Source organism: Phyllobates terribilis, unplaced genomic scaffold (assembly GCF_046119375.1).
Source record: "Phyllobates terribilis strain yellow unplaced genomic scaffold, ASM4611937v1 Scaffold_3__8_contigs__length_932513732, whole genome shotgun sequence".
NCBI classification, from domain to species: Eukaryota; Metazoa; Chordata; class Amphibia; order Anura; family Dendrobatidae; genus Phyllobates; species Phyllobates terribilis.
In genome coordinates, this window is record NW_027362763.1 from 878,710,319 (window position 1) to 878,734,263 (window position 23,945).

Here is a 23,945-nt window from a genome sequence, read left to right on the forward strand (position 1 = left end):
GAGCTGGGCCCAGCCGGAGCCACAGCTCCCTGTCAGCCCTCCTGGCTGCACTCTCCCTCTGAACTCCCTAACCCTGCCTCAGCCCCAGGTTTATATAGGGGAAGTCCTTCCCCTCCCAGGACTGGGCAGGAGGTGTGGCATGCATAGGATTCCTGACCAAGAGACCTCCCACCTGCTCTCAGACATAACATTGCTTGTTACTGTGGAAACCAGACCCCTGGGGTGCCACATATATATGTATATGTATGTGAATGTCAATGAATAAGCATGAGCCTGCGTACTATGTATGTGGACATGTAATAAAGTATAGCAGGTAAGTAATATGATGACCACTGAAATTACTTACACTTGTCTTCTCAATGTGCTCCTTCAAAGAGTCGATTAATAAGTCCCCGACCGGCTTCCAGCCGCTGCGCACTTTCTCTGCTGCCACCAATCTTACATCCAGATCATCCATTGCACTTTGCAAAACCCTCAATCTTTCCAAAGCTTTCTCCACTTGCTTCTGCCAGCTGACAGCCTGCGAGTTTAGGCTTTCCCACTTCTCTTTAACCTCTACTGACTGTTTCCGCATAGTTCTGGCAATTTTTTGGGCTTTCTCCTCCGGGGTTAATTCTTTAGGAAACAAAAACAGACAGGCTTTATTAGATTAAGCATTTAAAAGTTAAAATGTGGTGTATCATAGTCCAAAAGCCAAATATGGAGCAAGGCATCCAAGCTGACTATATATTATTTCTGAATAACTTATTAAAAAATCATAGACCGCTAATGTTTTTTATGAACTTTTTATAAATATGGTTATTTATAAAAAATGATGGTTGTTTGAGAAATGTTCTGTCACAAATGCACTTGGGAACGCAAATCAACAAGATCCGCTGCTGGGAGCACCCTTTCCCATTGGCGACCAATGACGCTGCACATGTGCTCAATGGTAGACAAGTCCAGAGATGCTGCAGGCCATGGTAGCCCTTTTAGGCCATGCAGGCTGCTCACGGCAGCATGTGTTAAAGAGGCTTCTTGGAGAATTATCCGTACCGCTGGTTCCATGATCAAATCAGTGTAAAGCCACCCTGTTAGTGTACCAGGAAAGAAAACTAAAGGAATCCCGCTACTGTACATTGTTCCATCCCACACCATAACCCCACCTCACACAAGAATGGGACAACATTTCTCTCCCAAAACATCTTATTTTGAAATGTGCTGCTGCCATTAATTTCTAAATTACCGTAGTTAATTTTTTCAAATGCCATGGAAAAATATCTATCTTTCAACTTCTGATCTGTGTCCTATATTCTGTTGAGAATAAAATATGGCTATAAGAGATTTCCAAATCATTGCATTCTTGTTTTCTTTACATTTTACAGTGTTCCAGCTTTTTAGGAATTGGGGTTGTAAATTAATATTGATCATTAATTCACAAAAATTATATTTTTAAATATTAAATTTCTCTTAAATAATACACCTACCAGAGAGCAACAGATAGCTTTGGCCTTTGCAGACTACTACTGGCTGGATGGCTAGTGCCAAAAATGCTGATGGTCCTATTAGCATTGCAGCCTCCCATATTCTTTCTGGCAGATGACATAGCACTGAATTTTCCTGCTACATTACCTAGTCCATTGCTATTTTTTCTTTTACTGGACATTTTCAAATGAGGCACCGCTACGCCTGCCCTGGTTATTGAGCATTAATTTGTCATAGACTGCACTAATTAATGAAGGTGTTTAAATGCCCCTTACACACAAAGTAGTGTCAGGAACTCCCATCTCTCTCCCTGAAACTTCTCTATCAACTTCTAGTAATGAAATCTATTATTTTCTCTTCATATATACTATCCGCATTCTGTGTACTATGGCTCTCTGACTCAGCTCTAAGGTCCTCTCTCAGCAACTTCTCCTGCTTAAACTTTTATAGTGGCTACGACTCATTAGTGACATGTGACCTATAGTCCATCATTATTGGCTGTGCTACAGAGTGGGGTGCCTGTAGGACGTTATTGGTAAGTCCACTAGGCCACGCCCGAGGTCAAGTCTTCCTTCTTTTCTGTCTTATGCTACCTGTAACATGGTAGAGAATCTCCGAAAAGAAATAATAGAAGAAATGCACTGCATAGTGGAAATCCACCGATATTCGTGGTAATAAGTTACTGACTATAGTATCACGCTCACCTCCTAGCATTATGCTCAGAGTACAACACCTCGATACATTTTCAGAACTGTTGCAGTCATCGCCCTTCCAAAAGCCCACCAACAGAAATTTGCAATAAATGGCACTAGTCAAGTAAAAAAACATGGGGTTCTCTTTTACAGAGCTGCGCTACTGAGGAATCCGCTTGAGGGAAAATCCCAATGAGCAAATAAAAATGTGCTGAATAGAAAGAGGTTCTTATATAAAAACTATATAAAGTCCATGAGTAGCAGGGCTGGAACAGTCTCTTCCTCAGAACAATAATCACCAATCATGTATCATGGTGGTGTGGCCATTTCAGGGGATTTAACTGAAACAAATCAAACATTTTTTGGATTTGAAAAATTTGTACCAAAATTGATTCATACAGAATAGATTCGCTCATCTCTAGTCAGTATGTTTAAAATGTTGGCACACACTGGCGGCACGAAAAGTGAGAAATGGTTCGACAGCCAAGACAAACGTGATGTAAAAAATATTTAACAAATATCATCATTCAGTTAGAAATTTAAGATTCTTTATTAAATGCCTTGACATAATAAATCTAGTGAGCTGCATTACTCAGAAGAGGGGGAAAAAACAAGCTTCAGATAACAGAGTAGGAGACTGGGAGGTCAAAAATCAGCCCAATACCTCGTTATAAATAGAGATGAGCGGTGTTCGACTAGAACTGTTCGCCAATCTCAAATTCGAGCTGTTTTGGGCGGTGTTCGAGTTGTTCGACGAACCCGAACGATTTGCAAAAAATTCGGCTGTTCGAGGTTATGTTCGATAACTGTTCGTGCACCAAAAGCGTGTCCTGCATGTCTGGCGCTATTTAGAGCACCAATCATGCAGGGATTGTCTGCCACTCACTGTAATGCCACAGCCATGGTGGTTGTGGCATTACAGTGATTGCCCAAATCGATGGGAACAGTGCCAACAGTGAAACATGAAAAGCCGGCAATTCAGCAGCGGCATACACCGGTACCCGACAATTTAGAACCGAAAGAATAGAGCTTCACACATAGATTAGATAGATATAAACATGTCAGCCACATATATATGAAGTACAGTGAAAGTGCTGCTTACTGTACTTGTCATTTAGCGTAAAGGATTTATCAAAAAAAATAATAGTGTTTTCATGCACTGTCTCTTTAAAAAAGCCGGCCGGCAATTCAGCAGCGGTACCCGACAATTTATAACAGACAGAATAGAGCTTCACACATAGATTAGATAGAAACATGTCAGTCACATATATATGAAGTACAGTGATAGTGTTGGTTACTGTACTTGTCATTTAGTATTAAAATAAAGGATTTATTATTAAAAAAATTGGCGTGGGGTTCCCCTTAATTTTAGGCTCTAGCGGAGGTTAAGCAGACGGCTGGGGCAGATGTTTGAAGCCTGGGAAGGGGGTAATACCCACGGAGCTTCCCAGGCTACTAATATCAGCCCCCAGCTGAATACATAGCCTTTACTAGCTATTAAAATGGGGGACCCCCCAAAAAAAATGACGTGGGGTCCCCCCTAATTTAATAGCTAGCAAAGGCTAGGCAGACAGCTGGGGGCTGATATTAATAGCCCAGGAAGGGAGCCATGAATATTGGCCCCCTCCCAGGCTAGAAACACCAGCCGTCAGCCGCCCCAGAAATGGCGCATTCATAGGATGCGCCAATTCTGGCACTTAGCCTCGCTCTTCCACGCTGCCCTGGTGCGGTGGCAGGGGGTAATAGGGTTGGGGTTGATGTCAGCTTATAATGCTAGCTGACATAAAGCCCAGGTTAGTAATGGAGAGGCGTCTATAAGACACCCCCATTACTAACCCCATAGTCAAAGTTAAAAAAAACACAAACACCCAGAATAAAGTCCTTTAATTGAAATAAAGACACAATCCTTTATTGTTCTAAATTAAACCATACTTACCGTCACGCCCATTCCAGCTGAAGCCAACGATCTCCTGCAATAAAAGAAAAATAATAAAGCAACCTCATCCTTACCTTTCCATGGTTCCCACGACAGCTTCAGCTCTGCTACATCGAGATGACAGGCTGGACCGCAGCAGAACGCTGCCATCCAGCCTGTCATCCCGCAGACACTGAGAAGCGCAGGCTTGCTTGTGCTGCTCAGCGTCTCTCTGTGACGACATCCAGATGAGCCGAGTTCATGTCCAATGAACTCGGCTCACCTCATGCACGTCACTGACAGCGTGGGAAAATTCTCACGCTGAAGCGGTGAGTGCAGGAGAATTCTCCCACGCTGTCAGTGACGTGCATAAGGTGAGCTCATGTCCAATGAACTCAGCTCACCTCCTGCACGTCACTGACAGCGTGGGAGAATTCTCCTGCACTCAGCGCTTCAGCGTGAGAATACTCCCACGCTGAAGCGCTGAGTGCAGGAGAATTTTCCCACGCTGTCAGTGACGTGCATAAGGTGAGCTCATGTCCAATGAACTCAGCTCACCTCCTGCACGTCACTGACAGCGTGGGAGAATTCTCCTGCACTCAGCGCTTCAGTGTGAGAATTCTCCCACGCTGAAGCGCTGAGTGCAGGAGAATTTTCCCACGCTGTCAGTGACGTGCATGAGGTGAGCCGAGTTCATTGGACATTAACTCGGCTCATCTGAATGCCCTCACAGAGAGACACTGTGGAGCGCAAGCAAGCCTGCGCTTCTCAGTGTCTGCGGGATGACAGGCTGGATGGCAGCGTTCTGCTGCGGTCCAGCCTGTCATCTCGATGTAGCAGAGCTGAAGCTGTCATGGGAACCATGGAAAGGTAAGGATGATGTTGCTTTATTATTTTTCTTTTATTTCAGGAGATCGTTGGCTTCAGCTGGAATGGGCGTGATGGTAAGTATGGTTTAATTTAGAACAATAAAGAATTGTGTGTTTATTTCAATTAAAGGACTTTTTTCTGGGTGTTGTGTTTTTTTTAAATACTTTACTAGAAATTCATGGTGGTCATGTCTAATATTGGCGTGACCCCATGAATTTCGGGCTTAGGGCCAGCTGATAATGCCAAGCTGGCCCTAACCCCTTTATTACCCAGTGAGCCACCGCATCAGGGCCCTGGATGAGTTGGGTACAGCGCCAGAAGATGGCGCTTCTATGAACGCGCCATTTTCCGGGGTGGCTGCGGACTGCAATTTGCAGCGGGGGTGGCCCAGAAAGCTTGGGCCTCCCTGCGCTGCGGATTCCAGCCCCCAGCTGCCTAGTTGTACCTGGCTGGACACAAAAACAGGGCGAAGCCCCACGTCAATTTTCTTTAAATTATTTCATGAAATAATTAAGAAAAAAAGGGCTTCCCTATATTGTTGTGTCCGGCCAGGTACAAATAGGCAGCTGGTGGTTGGGGGCAGCCCGTTCCTGCCTGCTGTACCTGGCTGGACACAAATATAGTGCGAAGCCCCACGTCAATTTTTTTTTAATTATTTCATGAATTTCCTGAAATAATTTAAAAAAATTGAAGTGGGGCTTCGCACTATATTTGTGTCCAGCCAGGTACAGCAGGCAGGAACGGGCTGCCCCCATCCACCAGCTGCCTATTTGTACCTGGCCGGACACAACAATATAGGGAAGCCCTTTTTTTCTTAATTATTTCATGAATTTCATGAAATAATTAAAAAAAAAGTACGTGGGGCTTCGCCCTATTTTTGTGTCCAGCCAGGTACAACTAGGCAGCTGGGGGCTGGAATCTGCAGCGCAGGGAGGCCCAAGCTTTCTGGGCCCCCCCCCGCTACAAATTGCAGTCCGCAGCCACCCCGGAAAATGGCGCGTTCATAGAAGCGCCATCTTCTGGCGCTGTACCCAACTCATCCAGGGCCCTGGTGCGGTGGCTCACTGGGTAATAAAGGGGTTAGGGCCAGCTTGGTATTATCAGCTGGCCCCAAGCCCAAAATTCATGGGATCACGCCAGTATTAGACATGACCGCCATGAATTTCTAGTAAAGTATTTAAAAAAAACACAACACCCAGAATAAAGTCCTTTAATTGAAATAAAGACACAATTCTTTATTGTTCTAAATTAAACCATACTTACCATCACACCCATTCCAGCTGAAGCCAACGATCTCCTGCAATAAAAGAAAAATAATAAACCAACCTCATCCTTACCTTTCCATGGTTCCCACGACAGCTTCAGCTCTGCTACATCGAGATGACTGGCTGGACCGCAGCAGAACGCTGCCATCCAGTCTGTCATCCCGCAGACACTGAGAAGCGCAGGCATGCTTGCGCTCCTCACTGTCTCGCTGTGACGGCATCCAGATGAGCCGAGGTCATGTCCAATGAACTCGGCTCACCTCATGCACGTCACTGACAGCGTGGGAAAATTCTCACGCTGAAGTGCTGAGTGCAGGAGAATTCTCCCACGCTGTCAGTGATGTGCATGAGCTGAGCTCATGTCCAATGAACTCAGCTCACCTCCTGCACGTCACTGACAGCGTGGGAAAATTCTCCTGCAATCAGCGCTTCAGCGTGAGAATTTTCCCACGCTGTCAGTGACGTGCATGAGGTGAGCCGAGTTCATTGGACATGAACTCGGCTCATCTGGATGTCGTCACAGAGAGACGCTGAGCAGCGCAAGCAAGCCTGCGCTTCTCAGTGTCTGCAGGATGACAGGCTGGATGGCAGCGTTCTGCTGCGGTCCAGCCTGTCATCTCGATGTAGCAGAGCTGAAGCTGTCGTGGGAACCATGGAAAGGTAAGGATGAGGTTGCTTTATTATTTTTCTTTTATTGCAGGAGATCGTTGGCTTCAGCTGGAATGGGCGTGATGGTAAGTATGGTTTAATTTAGAACAATAAAGGATTGTGTCTTTATTTCAATTAAAGGACTTTATTCTGGGTGTTTGTGTTTTTTTTAACTTTGACTATGGGGTTAGTAATGGGGGTGTCTTATAGACGCCTCTCCATTACTAACCTGGGCTTGATGTCAGCTGGCATTATAAGCTGACATCAACCCCAACCCTATTACCCCCTGCCACCGCACCAGGGCAGCGTGGAAGAGCGAGGCTAAGTGCCAAAATTGGCGCATCCTATGAATGCGCCATTTCTGGGGCGGCTGACGGCTGGTGTTTCTAGCCTGGGAGGGGGCCAATATTCATGGCTCCCTTCCTGGGCTATTAATATCAGCCCCCAGCTGTCTGCCTAGCCTTTGCTAGCTATTAAATTAGGGGGGACCCCACGTCATTTTTTTTGGGGGATCCCCCATTTTAATAGCTAGTAAAGGCTATGTATTCAGCTGGGGGCTGATATTAGTAGCCTGGGAAGCTCCATGGGTATTACCCCCTTCCCAGGCTTCAAACATCTGCCCCAGCCGTCTGCTTAACCTCCGCTAGAGCCTAAAATTAAGGGGACCCCCACGCCAATTTTTTTAATAATAAATCCTTTATTTTAATACTAAATGACAAGTACAGTAACCAACACTATCACTGTACTTCATATATATGTGACTGACATGTTTCTATCTATCTAATCTATGTGTGATGCTCTATCTTTCTGTTCTAAATTGTCGGGTACCGCTGCTGAATTGCCGGCCGGCTTTTTTAAAGAGACAGTGCATGAAAACACTATTATTTTTTTAAATAAATCCTTTACACTAAATGACAAGTACAGTAAGCAACACTATCACTGTACTTATTATATATGTGACTGACATGTTTCTATCTATCTAATCTATGTGTGAAGCTCTATTCTTTCTGTTCTAAATTGTCGGGTACAGATGCTGAATTGCCGGCCGGCTTTTTTAAAGAGACGGTGCATGAAAACACTAATATTTTTTTTAATAAATCCTTTACACTAAATGACAAGTGCAGTAACCAACACTGTCACTGTGCTTCTTATATGTGTGACTGACATGTTTCTATCTATCTAATCTATGTGTGATGCTCTATTCCTTCTTGCCTAAATTGTCGGGTACCGGTGTATGCCGCTGCTGAATTTGCCGGCCGGCTTTTTTAAAGAGAGTGTCTTCTGAGCAGTTTGTCAGCTTTTGGACACCTTTGCAGGTGTTTTCTATGTGTTCCTATGTGTTTTTGTTTGCCTGCCATTGGTTTTAACGGTGTTCGACGGTGTTCTAAGGTGTTCGACGAACAGTTCGACGAACAGTTCCTCGAACATCCCGGTGTTCGACGAACCGAACCGAACCCGAACACTACGGGGGTGGCTCAACACTAGTTATAAACTGTATGAAGAGAGGAGATGCAAAAGCCACAACCCAAGCGTTTTCTTAGAAAGAAATAAGGTCTCGCTAGCAGCTTCTGTGTGACTGCAGAGCAAGTTAATGGATTATTTTAGATTCCTTACAGAGACAATTACGGGAATTTGTGCTGCACCCCTGGCCAGCTTTCATCAGAAAACTTTGCAGAAGACAACATTTGATTAAGACTGAAAAGTCAGCAAAAGGAAAATATTCTTTTCATCATTAAGTTACCATGGAAAGAAGGAACAGGTTACCGAGTGGATGGAAGAGGTTTGTTTAAATGTAATTCCAGATCCTGAGACCCAGATGCTGAAACATATTAATGGTGGAGTCCTATTAGGACACAGTCAGACATTCTTAAAGGAATTGTGCACTCTCCCGGTAGCGCTCGCTGTTTTGCAGACACTTCAGCAGCTGCTGACAAACATCATGTCAGGCTAGCTAGAATCAGCCATCTGCCTCATCAAGCGAAAAAGAAACCCATCCATTATCTAAAAAGTGCAAGAAGTGAGAAGAGTTACAAAACAAACTTTTCTATCTGAAGGCCTCGCACACATGATAATGTCCCCGTGCATTCTGTGTGGTGCCATACTCAGAACCTAGAAGTGCTCCATATTGTAGTAAGCATTGGACCATGCTTGATTTTCTTCCTCACAAATTCTCCGAGAACATGCCCTTGTGACAGAGCTACAGCATAGATCCAGAGCGTACCAGGATCTGTGAGATACAAATCTAAGCTAAGGCTGAATGTATGCTGTTACTCAAGGGGTTAACAAAATTACATTGCAAGAGTAACCTAGATATAAAGCCTATTGAGAATAACTCAATGAAGCATTAATATGGAACTTAGGTGACTTAACCCCTTCAAGTTTTGAGCTTTCGTTTTTTGCTCCCCTTCTTCCCAGAGCCATAGCTCTTTTATTTTTTAAATCAATATGGCTGTGTGAGGGCTTATTTTTTGCGGGATAAATTGTACTTTTGAACAACACCATTGGTTTTACCAGATCGCGTTCTGGAATACGGGAAAAAAAATTCCAAGTGCAGTGAAATTGCAAAAAAAAAGTGCAATTCCACAGTTGTGTTTTTTTTTTTTTTTTTTACCATGTTCACTAAATGCGAAAACTGGCCTGCCACTATGATTTTCCAGGTCATTACGAGTTTGTAGACACCAAACATTTTTAGGTTCTTTTTTTATTTAAGTGGTGAAAGAAAATCCAAAATTTGGTAAAAAAAAGTCGCCATTTTCCGAGACCCGTAGCGTCTCCATTTTTCGGGATCTGGGGCCGGATGAGGGCTTATTTCTTGTGCGCCAAGATGACGTTTTTATTGACACCATTTTGGGGTTGATACAATGTATTATATTGCAATATTACGGCGACCAAAAAAACATAATTCTGTTGTTTTGATTTTTTCTCATTACATTGTTTACTGATCAGATTAATTCTTTTTATATATTGATCGATCGGGCGATTCTGAACGCAGCGATACCAAATATGTGTGTATTTGACTTTTTTATTGTTTTATTTTGAAAGGGTGGAAAAGGAAAGTGATTTAAAATTTTAGATTATTTTAATTTTTTTAATATTTTTAAAAATATTTTTTTTTTTTACTTTTTACATGCTTCAATAGTCTCCATGGGAGACTAGAAGCTGCGACCATCAGATCGCCTGTGTGTAGCAGAAATGCTCACCTGCTATGAGCGCCAACCGCTGGGCGGCGCTCATAGCATTCTGACAACGACAACTGCAGGGGTCACCTGCAGACACCGGATTGTCATGTCAATGGGCGGGACTAGTGATGTCCTTCCGCTGCGGCCATGTTAAATGCAGCTGTCAGACATTGACAGCGGCATTTAACATGTTAGGGTTAGCTGTTAGGGGCACATGACAGCTGTACAGATCAGCTGTTATGTCCCTGGAAAGGTGCGGGCTCATCACCGGAGCCCGCGCCAAAGTGAGAGACACTCCATGTGCCGTATATGTACGGCACATGTTGTGAAGGGGTTAAAGGACTTGTTCACCTTTCGACTATTATTTTTTACTTAACCCTAGAACGCATGACCATAAAAATCTACACTTTCACATACCTGGGGCCTTTTAGGCCCGTGTGCAAATAACATGGAATAACTCAAACAAAAATGACAAACTATATACCTGAGGAATACCTAGAGTTTCAAAATTCTAACTAAAGTAATCTTGCATAAAATAGAAAACAATTAACAGGGCGGGCCTGCGAGGCCCCAGGTATGCGTTCTAGGGTTAAATGCATGTATTTGCGGCTAACAAACATTGAACAATAGGGTTTCATTAGAAATGTTGCACCATTCGGCTTTTACAGGTTCATTGTTTTCCAGTACATTCAACTTTGATGTGGTCATAAATCAACTGAGAAGACCTCAGAAAAAGACAGATATAGGAGTTACAAACTCTCTCTCAGACAGTCATAGCAGACTGACTGACAAATTCCAAACTATAGGGAATCTGTCAGCAGGTTTTTGCTACCTCTGAGAGCAGACTGATGTAGGTATGAGAAGCTGAATCCAACAATATATCACTTAGATTACTGGGTGCAGCCGTTCTTACACAATCAGAGCTTTTATATTTAGAATGAAGCAGAGCTGAGAAAGCTAACTTCGCCCACATCACAGCTGACTCCACCCACACCAGGCTCTCCATATACAATGTCTTTAAACAGTGAGCTGCTCATCACAGGAGGGGGGGTGTCGGACTAAGAGGAATCTGCTGTGTACCAGCAATGATAAGCTCCTTCTGCTAAAACAATCACTGCAAGCAAACAAACCTTGGAGCTTGATAAGAGAGGCATCTGTGTTTTAAACCCTACAGCATGCTGTCTTCAGCTTACATAGCAAAAACCTGCTGACAGATTCCCTTTAACTCATTCTGTAGCCAGCGATAGATAGTGCAACACAGAGGCTAAAGAAGGCAACCAGGGCAAAATTTTTAATGAAACCCAAATGCAAAAATTATTTTCAGCCCCGATTACATGCACTTAAAAAAAAAAATGTACCCAAAAATGGATAACCCTTTTAAGCTGCATTTACACTGGCCAACAACTAGGATCAGGCATTCTTAGCAGGGCTGTTGAGTCGGAGTCAGTGTCCTTTTAGGTGGAGTCGGTCCTAAAATATATAATAAATTGAGTACGGTTGTACAATGCAGGATGTGTTGTTAATGTTTTCTTAAGAATTTAGGAAAGTTATGAAATGTCCCTATAAATGTCTGTTCTGTTCCTGATCTAAGGATCTCGGCTTTTAATTGAGATAAATCTGTGCTGCACTTTATGTACATGCTCGTGGAGTTGGAGTCGGGGAAATTGAGGAGTCGGAGTCGGTGGTTTGGCTTACCGATTACACAGCCCTGGTTCTTAGGAAATGCAGTCTTAGATTATAGCGACCAATAAAACAAAGGACACTTTATTTATACAACTAAATGTTCAATAAATGTTTAAAGGGAACTTGTCATGTCATTAAATGCCAATAACCCGAAGATATGGGGTTAATCTGTAGGTTAATGGCGTTCTAAAGCTGTGAGGCCACATGAGTTCTGAATCAGCTGTCAGTCAGTGCCCTGAAGTGGTTATAGCCCTGACTCACTATGTACTGAGCGGGGACTGAATCAGCACCAGCAGCGCCTCCATGACTGGAGCTGACTGGATTGGAAGCAGTGTGCGCCATTGATCTCGGCCAGCCTCTGGGCAGTGCTTACAAGCTTAGTAAGGAAGAGCAGGCAAGTACTTTGCATGTTCGGCCACTGGTACTAGACAGCACTGGTGGTCAGTCTCTTAGGCAATGAGCAGCAAACAAAAAAAGAGAACAGCAGGGGTAGGAAGAGAATATAGGCAACCGGAAAAAAATAAAGTAAATTGAAAACCTGCTTAAGTTTCCACGGTCTACTGTTCCAAACCCATCTTTTAAGTTAAGAAAAACCCTTTAACAGACATTTCTCCCACAAGGTATGACTACACCGCGTGCAGAATTATTAGGCAAATGAGTATTTTGATCACATGATAATTTTTATACATGTTGTCCTACTCCAAGCTGCATAGGCTTGAGAACCAACTACCAATTAAGTAAATCTGGTGATGTGCATCTCTGTAATGAGGAGGGGGGTTGACTAATGACATCAACACCCTATATAAGGTGTGCTCAAATATTAGGCAACTTCCTTTCCTTTGGCAAAATGGGTCAGAAGAGAGATTTCACGGGCTCGGAAAAGTCCAAAATTGTGAGATGTCTTGAAATTTCCAAACTTTTGAAGAGTGATCACCGAACAATCAAGCGTTTCATGGCAAATAGACAACAGGGTCGCAAGAAGCACGTTGACCAAAAAAGGCGCAAAATAACTGCCCATGAATTGAGGAAAATCAAGCGTGAAGCTGCCAAGATGCCATTCGCAACCAGTTTTGCCATATTTCAGAGCTGCAACATTACTGGAGTATCAAAAAGCACCAGGTGTACGATACTCAGGGACATGGCCAAGGTAAGGAAGGCTGAAAAACAACCACCTTTGAACAAGAAACATAAGATAAAACGTCAAGAATGGGCCAAGAAATATCTTAAGACTGATTTTTCAAAGGTTTTATGGACTGATGAAATGAGAGTGACTTTTGATGGGCCAGATGGATGGGCTAGAGGCTGGATCAATAAAGGACAGAGAGCTCCACTCCGATTTAGACGCCAGCAAGGTGGAGGTGGGGTACTGGTATGAGCTGGTATCATCAAAGATGAACTTGTGGGACCTTTTCGGGTTGAGGATGGAGTGAAGCTCAACTCCCAGACCTACTGCCAGTTTCTGGAAGACAACTTCTTCAAGCAGTGGTACAGGAAGAAGTCGGTATCGTTCAAGAAAAACATGATTTTCATGCAGGACAATGCTCCATCACATGCATCCAACTACTCCAGAGCGTGGCTGGCCAGTGAAGCTCTAAAAGAAGAAAAAATAATGACATAGCCCCCTTGTTCACTTGATCTGAACCCCATAGAGAACCTGTGGTCCATCATAAAATGTGAGATCTACAGGGAGGGAGAACAGTACACCTCTCGGAACAGTGTCTGGGAGGCTGTGGTGGCTGCTGCACGCAATGTTGATTGAAAACAGATCAAGCAACAGACAGAATCTATGGATGGAAGGCTGTTGAGTGTCATCGTAAAGAAAGGTGGCTATATTCATCACTCATTTTTTTTGTTTTTGTTTTTGCATGTCAGAAATGTTTATTTCTAAATTTTGTGCAGTGATATTGATTTACCTGGTGAAAATAAACAAGTGAGATGGGATTATATTTGGTTTTTATTAAGTTGCCTAATAATTCTGCACAGTAATAGTTACCTGCACAAACAGATATCCTCCTAAGATAGCCAAATCGAAAAAAAGCCCACTCCAACTTCCAAAAATATTAAGCTTGGATATTTATGAATCTTTTGGGTTGATTGAGAACATAGTTGTTGATCAATAATAAAAATAATCCTCTAAAATACAACTTGCCTAATAATTCTGCACACAGTGTATGTCATAAATGACTATGGTGGGAAAACTCTATTAAAAAGCTATGTAAAGTGGTACATATATAATTAGCACAACCAAAATGTACACAAGAAGACATTTAAAGCTTTAAAGATTGCTCTTTCTTTCATTTTGCCTAATAAAAACTATCAAATTAGGGTAAATAGTTCAGGGGCAAAACACACAAGAGAGGAAACAAAACATCTGCATTTGTTTTCCCGAGTATGGAGTAGGATGCTGTGTGGCTGCAGCGTGGTTTACGTTCTGGTTTCAAGGGAATGTTAACTGTGGGTCATGTAATGTTCCGTAGATAATAGTCCCCTGTGTCTGCCTCGTGAATGGAGATTTGCTGCCTAAAGGCCATTTGGGAAGATAATTTGCTTCAACTAGAGACAAAGACGACAAGGTAGCTTAAAGTCTAAAATAAGGGATTACCTGAGTTGTAGAGCATCGAGCACAAGCTGGATACCATTAGATATGGCTTAATTTCATGATCACTGCTTTCTCTTTTCATTTTATTAGCATTTTCTAACGAAAGCTTTTTGGCAAGATGAAAATCCAAATAATATTTCTTTTATAAAAACACGAAAATGTCTTATCACTTTATAATGACATCAGACACGAAGTTTAAAGCCGCCTCTACAGAAATGTGTTAGGGTCAACATTTCACAGCTTAAAAATAAATTCTGCAAAGAACTGACTGATTCGCATTACTTATCTTCTACTGAATCAGAGTTAGGCCTCTTTCACTCATCAGTGTTTTCAGTATGAGTGGTGAAAGTTTTCACACATACTGGGGACACTTACACTTGTAGATCCATTCAAATGAATGGGTCTGCGCACATGTCAGTGTGTTTCAACGGACCATGTGTCCGTGGGCAAAACACACTGACATGTCCATTTTTTATCAGCAGCACAGGCCGAAAAACGCCCGGCACATGTGCACACTGATGACACACAGATGATATCCGTGTGTCATCTGTATGACACGTACTGGAGCCTGGGAATCTCCAGTACAGTTAGCGCTGTTTCTAGGCGCTGGATGCTGAAGCAATCTCTCATCATTGTCCCCTGCTTGAACTGCGATCAGTGCCAGCAGGGGACAATGTTGAGAGTAGTATTCTGCTCCCGCTGTCTCCTAGTGTGAAAATAAGAATAAAATAAATATTATACTCACCTGCCTTGAGGCGACCACACCCGCTGAAGAGCAGAGGAGAATGACTCGCTGCAGCGAACGGGCCTCTGAACTGAGCTGAGCTCACTGAGTGGTGTCCTGTCACTCACTGAGTTCAGCGCAAATCAGGGGCTCGCTCACTGCAGCGAGTCATTCTCCTCTGCTTACATGCTGTATAAGTGAGTAAAATAAATAAATACTGCACTTTAATGCCAGGGGAAATCAATAAGGCCCTTAAAATAAGCCCCCAATGAGGATTCAGTGTGATATTTAGGAAGTTACATTCACCTATTGAAGAATCTATTTTTTTTTAAATGGTATCTAAGACAACCTTATCCCCATGGCATACATAAAGTAGCATTTGCTCACAGACAGATGTCCATACTGTTGCTTCAGGTATTTTTTGGGAGAAGAAGACTCTGATTTTTCTACCTGATAGTACACAGAAAAGGAAAGATATTAAATGTACATAGCACTTTTGGAAAATTACAGTCATCTTTGCAGATTTATTTCATTCTCAAGCTATTGTGCTTCATGGTAAGCAAAATCAATGGCAAGCTAGGAAAGGAACAACGTGGCGTGCAGCCCAAGTGTACAGCATTCATGTAGCGCTGCGTGAATTGACATTCAACTCTTTGTATTCTGGCTGACACCAATACAAGGAACAGAACATTGTTTTCAAGAGTTTGAATCTGGTGTTGGCTTTCAAGGCTGCAGAAGGTGGAATATTTGGTTGGGTCCAATGCTTGCTAGTATAGGATTCATTTTCCAGGTTAGAATTATTGAATTAGTCAGCAGGATTACACACAGGAATGCTCCACATTGAGACTGTTTACACCCAGACGTACAACTCTGCAAGCTAAAAATCAAATCCAGGAAAGGAAATGTCCACAGGTATGGCTGCTGTACTGTATATAAAATGATTGGACACAGATTAATCCAGTGTATCTTAAAGAGATGCGTGTTACTATCCCTCTTGTCAAAGGAGTGTGTCCTAATACAGTCTGACAGTGACAGAATGGGTAAAAAAACATCCCCAACTGGTAACGCCCAGTTGTCAATTTATTTAAAAAAAAAACAGAGAAATGGCATAACATAGTTTAAAAAATGTTTCCAGATTTTTTCACACTATAGGAGTTACAAGTATTTTCTAAAGCAAACATTTCCGGTGAGTTGACCGGTACTTTAGTACCATATTAGATAGTTATCATATGGGATTTATTTAAGATGATTAGAAAAATTAGATTACAGTCACCCAAACCAGTTAGATGACTATCCAATGTGTACTGGAGTCAACTGACTCCTACCCATTCCCATTGAAAGAAATACAAGACTAAAATGTACAATAGACATGGATCCTCTACTGAGTGTGATACAACAAAAGTGTACTCTCTACTTCTCATTGGATCTATTCAAAAAGGACCTGTTATCACTTCTGACAAGTCTGTTTTCTTAATAAGAATCTATCACCAGGTTTTTGCCACCTAATCTGAGAGCAGAATGATATAGAACAGAGACCCTTATTTCAGCGATGTGTCACTTACTGGGCTGCTTGCTGTAGTTTTGATAAAATCACAGTTTTATCAGCAGGAGATTATCACTAGAGGACTAGAAAACCTGCTGCCATGTAGTCCAACCATTCCCCACCACTGAGTTTTCTGCCTATGCACAGTTTACACAGTAAGCTGCCAATCAGTGAAGTGGGTGGGGTTATAGAGCTCAGGATTCAGAGAACTGCTAGATCTGCAGCAGATAAGAATTTTTTATCAAAACTGCAGCAAGCAACCCAGTAAGTGATTCAATGCTGGAATCAGGGTCTCTGGCTTCTCCCGGCTCCACCATACACATGAGTGCTCGGTACAGCCTTATGTTTTCAATGGGGAGAGAGGAGAATGCTGCTGACAGACACCTCTACCCTGAAAACAAAAATATCAGAAACTGAAATTCCAAGTGCTGAAACTTTCTCTCCCTTCTCTGATATCGCGGGAGAGTCGGGAGGCCCATAGGAAGTAATGGGTGGTGAAAAAAAACCGCATCAAAATTTGCTTTAGTGTTTTTGATGGCAAAATAGAATGGGGTTCTTTTTTTCACAGAACGTTATGTACATGCATAAATAGAGAGAGAAGGACAGTGAAAAAAATGCTGCAAAAAGGCATCACAAAAACTGCAAGAAAAATACTGAACAAAATGCCCCTGAACATAAAGTTTTGCTGCAGATTTGTGATGCAAAAAAAAACATGATGTGTGAACATAGCCTTAAATTGATGTCTACGCAAGTCATTTTGAGCTCTATCAGATAAAGAGAGCCCCATTCACTATATAAACGTTTATTAATAAATATAACAGGATGACATTTTTAACCCATTTAGAAAAAATAAAAGATGATGGTATCCACTCAATCTGATTCTTGGGATGTGCGTGATTTTGTGCATTAATTCACAATTTGCTGTGGAATTTTAGGGAAATGTATAAAGTATGGCTAGGCATATACCCTTAAAGACCAGTCTATAAATCTCTACTGCTTTAAATAACCAATTATCAAACAGCTGGTGAACAAGCTAAGGAAACAGCAGCTAATTCAGATGTGACTAGGAAGCCGATAATGGAAACTAATGAACATATGCTTCATTATTTATTCATAACTAAGGTAGTTGCGTTTTAGAACTTCAAATCACCATAGTTATCTGCATCTCACTCCAAAGTAAAGTAATTAGAAGTCCCGGCTGATAACGGATCGAGGTAGTAAGCCGTCCATAATGTACTCAGCACTAACACATTGCTGTAATAACGGAGCTTTTATTTCTAGGAGTAGACGATACGGTGAAGACCAACTGAAGGTAATGAAAGAATTCAGACTTTCATGTGCACTTGGTGGTGGTTTGTCCACTTTGGTATAGTTTATACATCTCCAGTCATTGCTTAAATGTGACATATCCAATATATTCTTTTCTTGTTACAATACATCTTAGCTTTATCTTCTGAAAGCACAGACTGTTGTGCAGCCATCCATATCACTACTGGGAGTCAGTTGTCAGATGAAGATTAAGTAAAATAGGTAATTTACCTGCAATTTGAAATCACAAAAGCCTACGGCAAGTACCAAAGTGAAGCAGCCCATTAATATAAAGGTTATTTCTTTCAGAAAAAAAAACTTTTGGTTTTCCCTCCTGTTGTACTGACATGCTAATTTGTTGCTTTTTAACCCATATTTGCTCAAGGTATTGTAGGAAAAGCATGTTTCCATAAGCTTCTAAACTTTCTCTCTAGTGGCGGGTGCAGGCAGTATGTTACCTCTGCAAGAGAATCTATCAGCATGATTTCAATCTGCAAACTATTTATATGTGCATGTGGCTCTCTCAAAGACTAGTCCAGCAATACCTTTACATGGCCAGTCATAGCTACATAGGTTGAAAAAAGAATAAGATCCATCAAGTTCAACCTTTATTCACCAATTATACATTTTTGTCACTAAATTATCTATAACCCCTACAAAGTTATGTGTACGGAGGAAACCATCCAACCCTTTTTTAATGGGTCTGTTCATCCGTTACTGAGAAACCAGTGTTTGAACTGATATGGAAGTGAGGCTGTACATCTGAGGCCTCTGTCACTCCAGCTCTATTCCCCACCCAGCGCCGTCTCCTCCGGCTTGACTGACCGCTCTTTTCCCTGAAATCACACAGTATGGAGGCTGCCAGAAAAGAAGAAGGAGGTGATACCCGCCAGGAACAGAGCTGGAGTGACAGAGGCATCATATCTACTGATTTCTCAGTAACGGAAGAACGGAATGACTATGTAAAGATATTGTCTGACTTTTCTGTGAATGAGCAACAGTGAGGGAAATAAGTATTTGATCCCTTGCTGTTTTTGTAAGTTTGTCCACTGACAAAGACATGAACGGTCTATAATTTTAAGGTTAGGTTAATTTTAACATTGAGAGATAGAATATTCCCCCAAAAAAATCCAGAAAATCACATTGTATAAATTAGATAATTAAGATTTTTTTGTATTTTGCAGTGAGAAATAAGTATTTGATCCCTCTGGTAAACAACACTTAATACTTTGTGGCAAAACCCTTGTTGGCAAGCACAGCAGTCAGACTTTTTTTGTAGTTGATGATGACGGTTGTGCACATGTCAGGAGGAATTTTGGTCCACTCCGCTTTGCAGATCATCTCTAAATCATTAAGATTTTGAGGCTGTCGCTTGGCAACTCAGAGCTTCAACTCCCTCCATAAGTTTTCTATGGGGTTAAGGTCTGGAGACAGGCTAGGCCACTCCATGACTTTACTGTGCTTCTTTTTGAGCCACTCCTTTGTTGCCTTGGCTGTATGTTTTGGGTCATTGTCTTGCTGGAAGACCCAGCCACAACCCATCTTCAATGCTCTTACTGAGGGAAGGGGGTTGTTTGCCAAAATCTCGCGATACATGACCCCATCCATCTTCCCTTCAGTACAGTGCAGTCGTCATGTCCCCTTTGCAGAAAAGCACCACCAAAGTATAATGTTTCACCCACCATGCTTCACGGTTGGGACGATGTTCTTAGGGTTGTACTCATCCTTCTTCTTCCTCCAAACATGGCAAGTTGAGTTAATGCCAAAGAGCTCAATTTTTGTCTCATCTGACTACAGCACCTTCTCCCAATAACTCACAGAATCATGCAGGTGTTCATTGGTAAACTTCAGACGGGCCTGCACATGTGCCTTCTTGAGCAGGGGGACCTTGCAGGCACTGCAGGATTTTAAACCTTTAAGGCGTAATGTGTTACCAATGGTTTTCTTGGTGACTGTGGTCCCAGCTGCTTTGAGATTATTAACAAGTTCCCCCCATGTAGTTTTAGGCTGATCTCTCACCTTCCTCATGATCATACCCCATGAGGTGAGATTTTGCATGGTGCCCCAGATTCATGTCGATTGACAGTCATTTTGTTTTTCTTCCATTTTCTTTCTATTGCACCAACAGTTGTCTCCTTCTCACCCAGCGTCTTACTTATGGTTTTGTAGCCCATTCCAGCTTTGTGCAGGTCTATGATCTTGTCCCTGACATCCTTAGAAAGCTCTTTGGTCTTGCCCATGTTGTAGAGCTTAGAGTCTGACTGATTAATTGAGTCTGTGGACAGTAGTCTTTTATACAGGTGACTATGTAAGACAGGTGTCTTTAATGCAGGTAGCGAGTTGATTAGGATCGTCTAACTGGTCTGTAGGAGACAGAACTCATAATGGTTTGTAGAGGATCAAATACTTATTTCTCACAGCAAAATGCAAATAAATTTATCTAATTTATACATTGTGATTTTCTTGATTTTTTTATATATTCTATCTCTCAATGTTAAAATTAACCTTCCCTTAAAATTATAGACTGTTCATGTCTTTGTCAGTGGGCAAACTTAAAAAAAAACAGGAAGGGATCAAATACTTATTTCCCCCACTGTACATGCACATATAAATAGTTTGGGGTGAAATTCTGCTGACAGATTCCCTTTAAAGAGGTATTCTCACTTCATAAGACAAGAATCAGAACCCCAGTGGGACTGGCTCATTAGAATAGGGCTCTGCAAAGTCCAATCTTGGATGACTCTGGTTTCTGACAACAGGGCTCTGCAGAGGCCTATGTTGGATGGGGCGGAGATGTGCATGCTCGACCTCCACTGTACTCGGTTTTCTCTGGCACTCCCACAGACAATGGAAAGAGCAGAGATGAAGAATGCACATTTTCATTCCATTGAAAACGGGGCTCTGTCTGTTATCAGGAGCCAGGGCCCTACTCTATGGAGAGAGGATAATTTTCAGCTCTGGGAATACATCTTTAAATCTATATCTATGCTCGGGAGTTCTAAATCACCAAAAGGGAGCTTCTACCATTCTCACAACATATAAAAAACTTCAAGGAGTTGTCTACTACTTGGACAACCCTTTCTTAAATGCTGTGTTTCCCTGTAGAAAATAAAAAAAACAAACTAACCGGATACTCACCTCCTGTACTGGCGCCATTCTAGCACTGGGTTGCTGGCGTTCACATGACATTATTATATCATGTAAGCACTGCAGCCAAACAGCGACCCCCTAATAGGCTGCAACGCTCATTCTTCTCTCAAACGAAAATCCGGGGAAATTGTGAGCGCTGCAGTACATTAGCAGGCAATAATTGGCTGCAGCATTCAAGTGACTTAATATCATATGAACACCAGCAGTCCCAGAGCAAATATCGCTGGAATGGTGCCAGTAAGAGATGATTATGAGTTATCCTTTTTATTTTAAATTAGGCAATCCAAGTAGTGTACAATTCCTTTAAGCAGAACAGAATTGTGAACTTATTTTGATTAATTTGAAACAAAATACTTAACCCTTTCCCATTGCAGCTAGCATTCATTTTGCTCTTTTTTTCACACCTCCATTTTACATTTTCAATATAGCTGTAGGAGAAGTTGTATTTTGCGCCCCTGAGGAAGGTTACAAGCCGAAACACATGTCGGGACGGGACCTGGCGCCATACCAGCAGGAGGAGATGAACACAGGTACATTATTCTTTTATTTGCTGGCTTACAAGGCATTACCTTAATAGTATGTATTTGATACAGCTGTTCACTATCATGTGCCCTCAAGATACTCATATCTGTATTCATGTTTCTGTCTCCTCCTGCTGAGTATGTTGCCCTTAGTGTTAACGCACTGTGCCTTTTTATATTTAGTAAAGTTTGAGTTGTCTATATATTTTTGGCTATTGGATATTTTTCAGAATTGGTTTATAATTTAATATACGGTAGCTTTTTTCTGCTCCAGTACTCTTGAAATAGCAAAAATTCTTAATGCTTTTTTTTTTTGTAACCATATTCTGAGGGCCATACATTTTTCTGTTAATGAAGCTGCGTGAGGACTAGATTTTTTTCCATGACAAATTGCAATTTTTATTGTTACCTCTTAGTACTGTTCACATGACATTTTGAAAACCTCCTATTTCAACTTTTGGTGAAGCATCGGGACCAAAAAAAACAGCTATTGTGGCATTTCTATTTTATTTGCAGCGTTCACTGTGTGGAAAAAATAATGGGATATTTTATTCACTCAGATGATTATAGAAATTACGGACAAAATTCTGTCTATTATACAATATTATATTGCTTAGATTTTATTTATATACTGAACTGGAAAAGGGAGAGTTTTGAAGTTTAAATGAACGAGGCTTTTTACATTTTTGAACATTTAAAAAAAAGTTTTCTTACTATCTCTTTAACCCTTGACTATCTGATAACCTGATCTCTTGTGTATCAGATCTTAGATAGTAAGCCTCTGGCAGGGCTTATTTTGGAGAACTAACATAGCAAACTTTGCATGTGAGCAGAGCTGCAGTTCTCAGCTGTGGCCAATACACAGTTAATGAGAACAGTTTATTGGCCAAGGATGGAGATGGTAACAAAACAATGGTGAGGGTGCCGATTGTGAGACTCACCCCCCCCCCACCTCTTGGTTCATCTGTTTACAGGCACTCCACGCGACTGCATACTGTCAAATTGTGACATTGTACGGTGATACGATTCCTCAGTGTTCCTGGTATCTGTCCTGACCGCACATATGCGATTTGGATACTTTCGGTCATGTGCTGGAGAGAATGGAGAGCAGCCGAAAACATTTAGTTGGCATATGAAGGCAGGTATGCGAATCGCATCCGTGTGACCATGTACTTGACTATTTGCACCGGGAAGTCCAGGGAATTCTGACATTGTGCTTACTGCACGCTATTAAATTTCGTCAGTCTGCAGTCACCCAGAGTACATACAGACTCTTGTGCCAAGCCTGAACAATCCCTTTAACAGGTTTAATATAGAAAATTATTCCACAGCTTTCAACAGCTATTTCTGACTTTTATATTTAAGTACTGGCTTTATTTATTTATTTTTTTTAAACTTTAACTTTTTCTTATAGAGATTTTTGGTTGTATACATTAATATTGTTACATGTCCAAGGAATACACATAACCTAAGCCACATATACCAAAAGACTTGGCAACATCACAGCGTTCAACATACTGAAGGGGTTGTCCACTACTCGGACAACCCCTTCTGAATCCCTACATTTCCCCCCAGTAAAATAATAACACTTATACTACCCTCCGGTGCCATTCCCGTGGTGTCGGAACTGGCTCTCCCGGTGACTGCGTGACATTGTTATGTCATGTGATCCCTGCGGCCAATCAGCGCTGGCTTCATTTTCCCCTCCTTCAGACAAATCAGACATCTGGAAGAAGTCAGAGCAGCAGATGCTCTCTCACTTCCTTTGGATGTCAATTAAAAAAGAGTGAAGCCTTTACTGAATGGCCGCAGGGATCGCGTGACATACCAATGTCACGCAATCACCGGGAGAGCCAGTGCCGACACTGCTGGAATGGCATCAGCACCGGAGGCGAGTATATGTGACACCCCAGGGGTCTGGTTGCCACAGTGATAGAGATGTTATGTCTGAGAGCAGGTGGGTGGTCCTTTGGTCAGGGATCCTGTGCATGCCACACCTCCTGCCCAGTCTTGGGAGGGGAAGAACTTCCCCTATATAAACCCGGGGCTGAAGCAGGGTGAGCAGTCAAGGAGAGTAGAGACAAGAAACAGCAGAAGCAATACTACTACGAGTCAGGGGCTGGCAGCTGCAGAGCTCGCCCTGACTGAGAAGCTTTCTTACCGGACCCGGCGTCAAAGGCTGTGGGGACTAACTCTTACCCAGCAGCAGAAGCCGACCGGCAGGGGATTTCAGGTCCTCAGGCCCAGAAACCCGAAGGCACGGTCACACGCGTGGGACCAGCACCGCCATCGTGGAGCGGAAGCCATTAGAAGGCCCCGAGTCACCGGCCATACGGGTGAGCACCACACGGCACACTCAGGGACGTGGGCTACCTATATCCGCT

At 42.3% G+C, this 23,945-nt stretch overlaps 1 protein-coding gene across 6 annotated transcripts in view; it reads right to left on the bottom strand.

Moving 5' to 3' along the window:
- Positions 1–23,945, bottom strand: part of UTRN (utrophin) — a 768,906-nt gene that overhangs the window by 194,245 nt on the left and 550,716 nt on the right. For all 6 annotated transcript variants that reach the window (XM_073672652.1, XM_073672651.1, XM_073672650.1 and 3 more), the window contains one exon: positions 347–615. In XM_073672652.1, the coding sequence (XP_073528753.1) occupies positions 347–615 (269 nt within the window). The remainder of the gene's footprint in view (positions 1–346; positions 616–23,945) is intronic.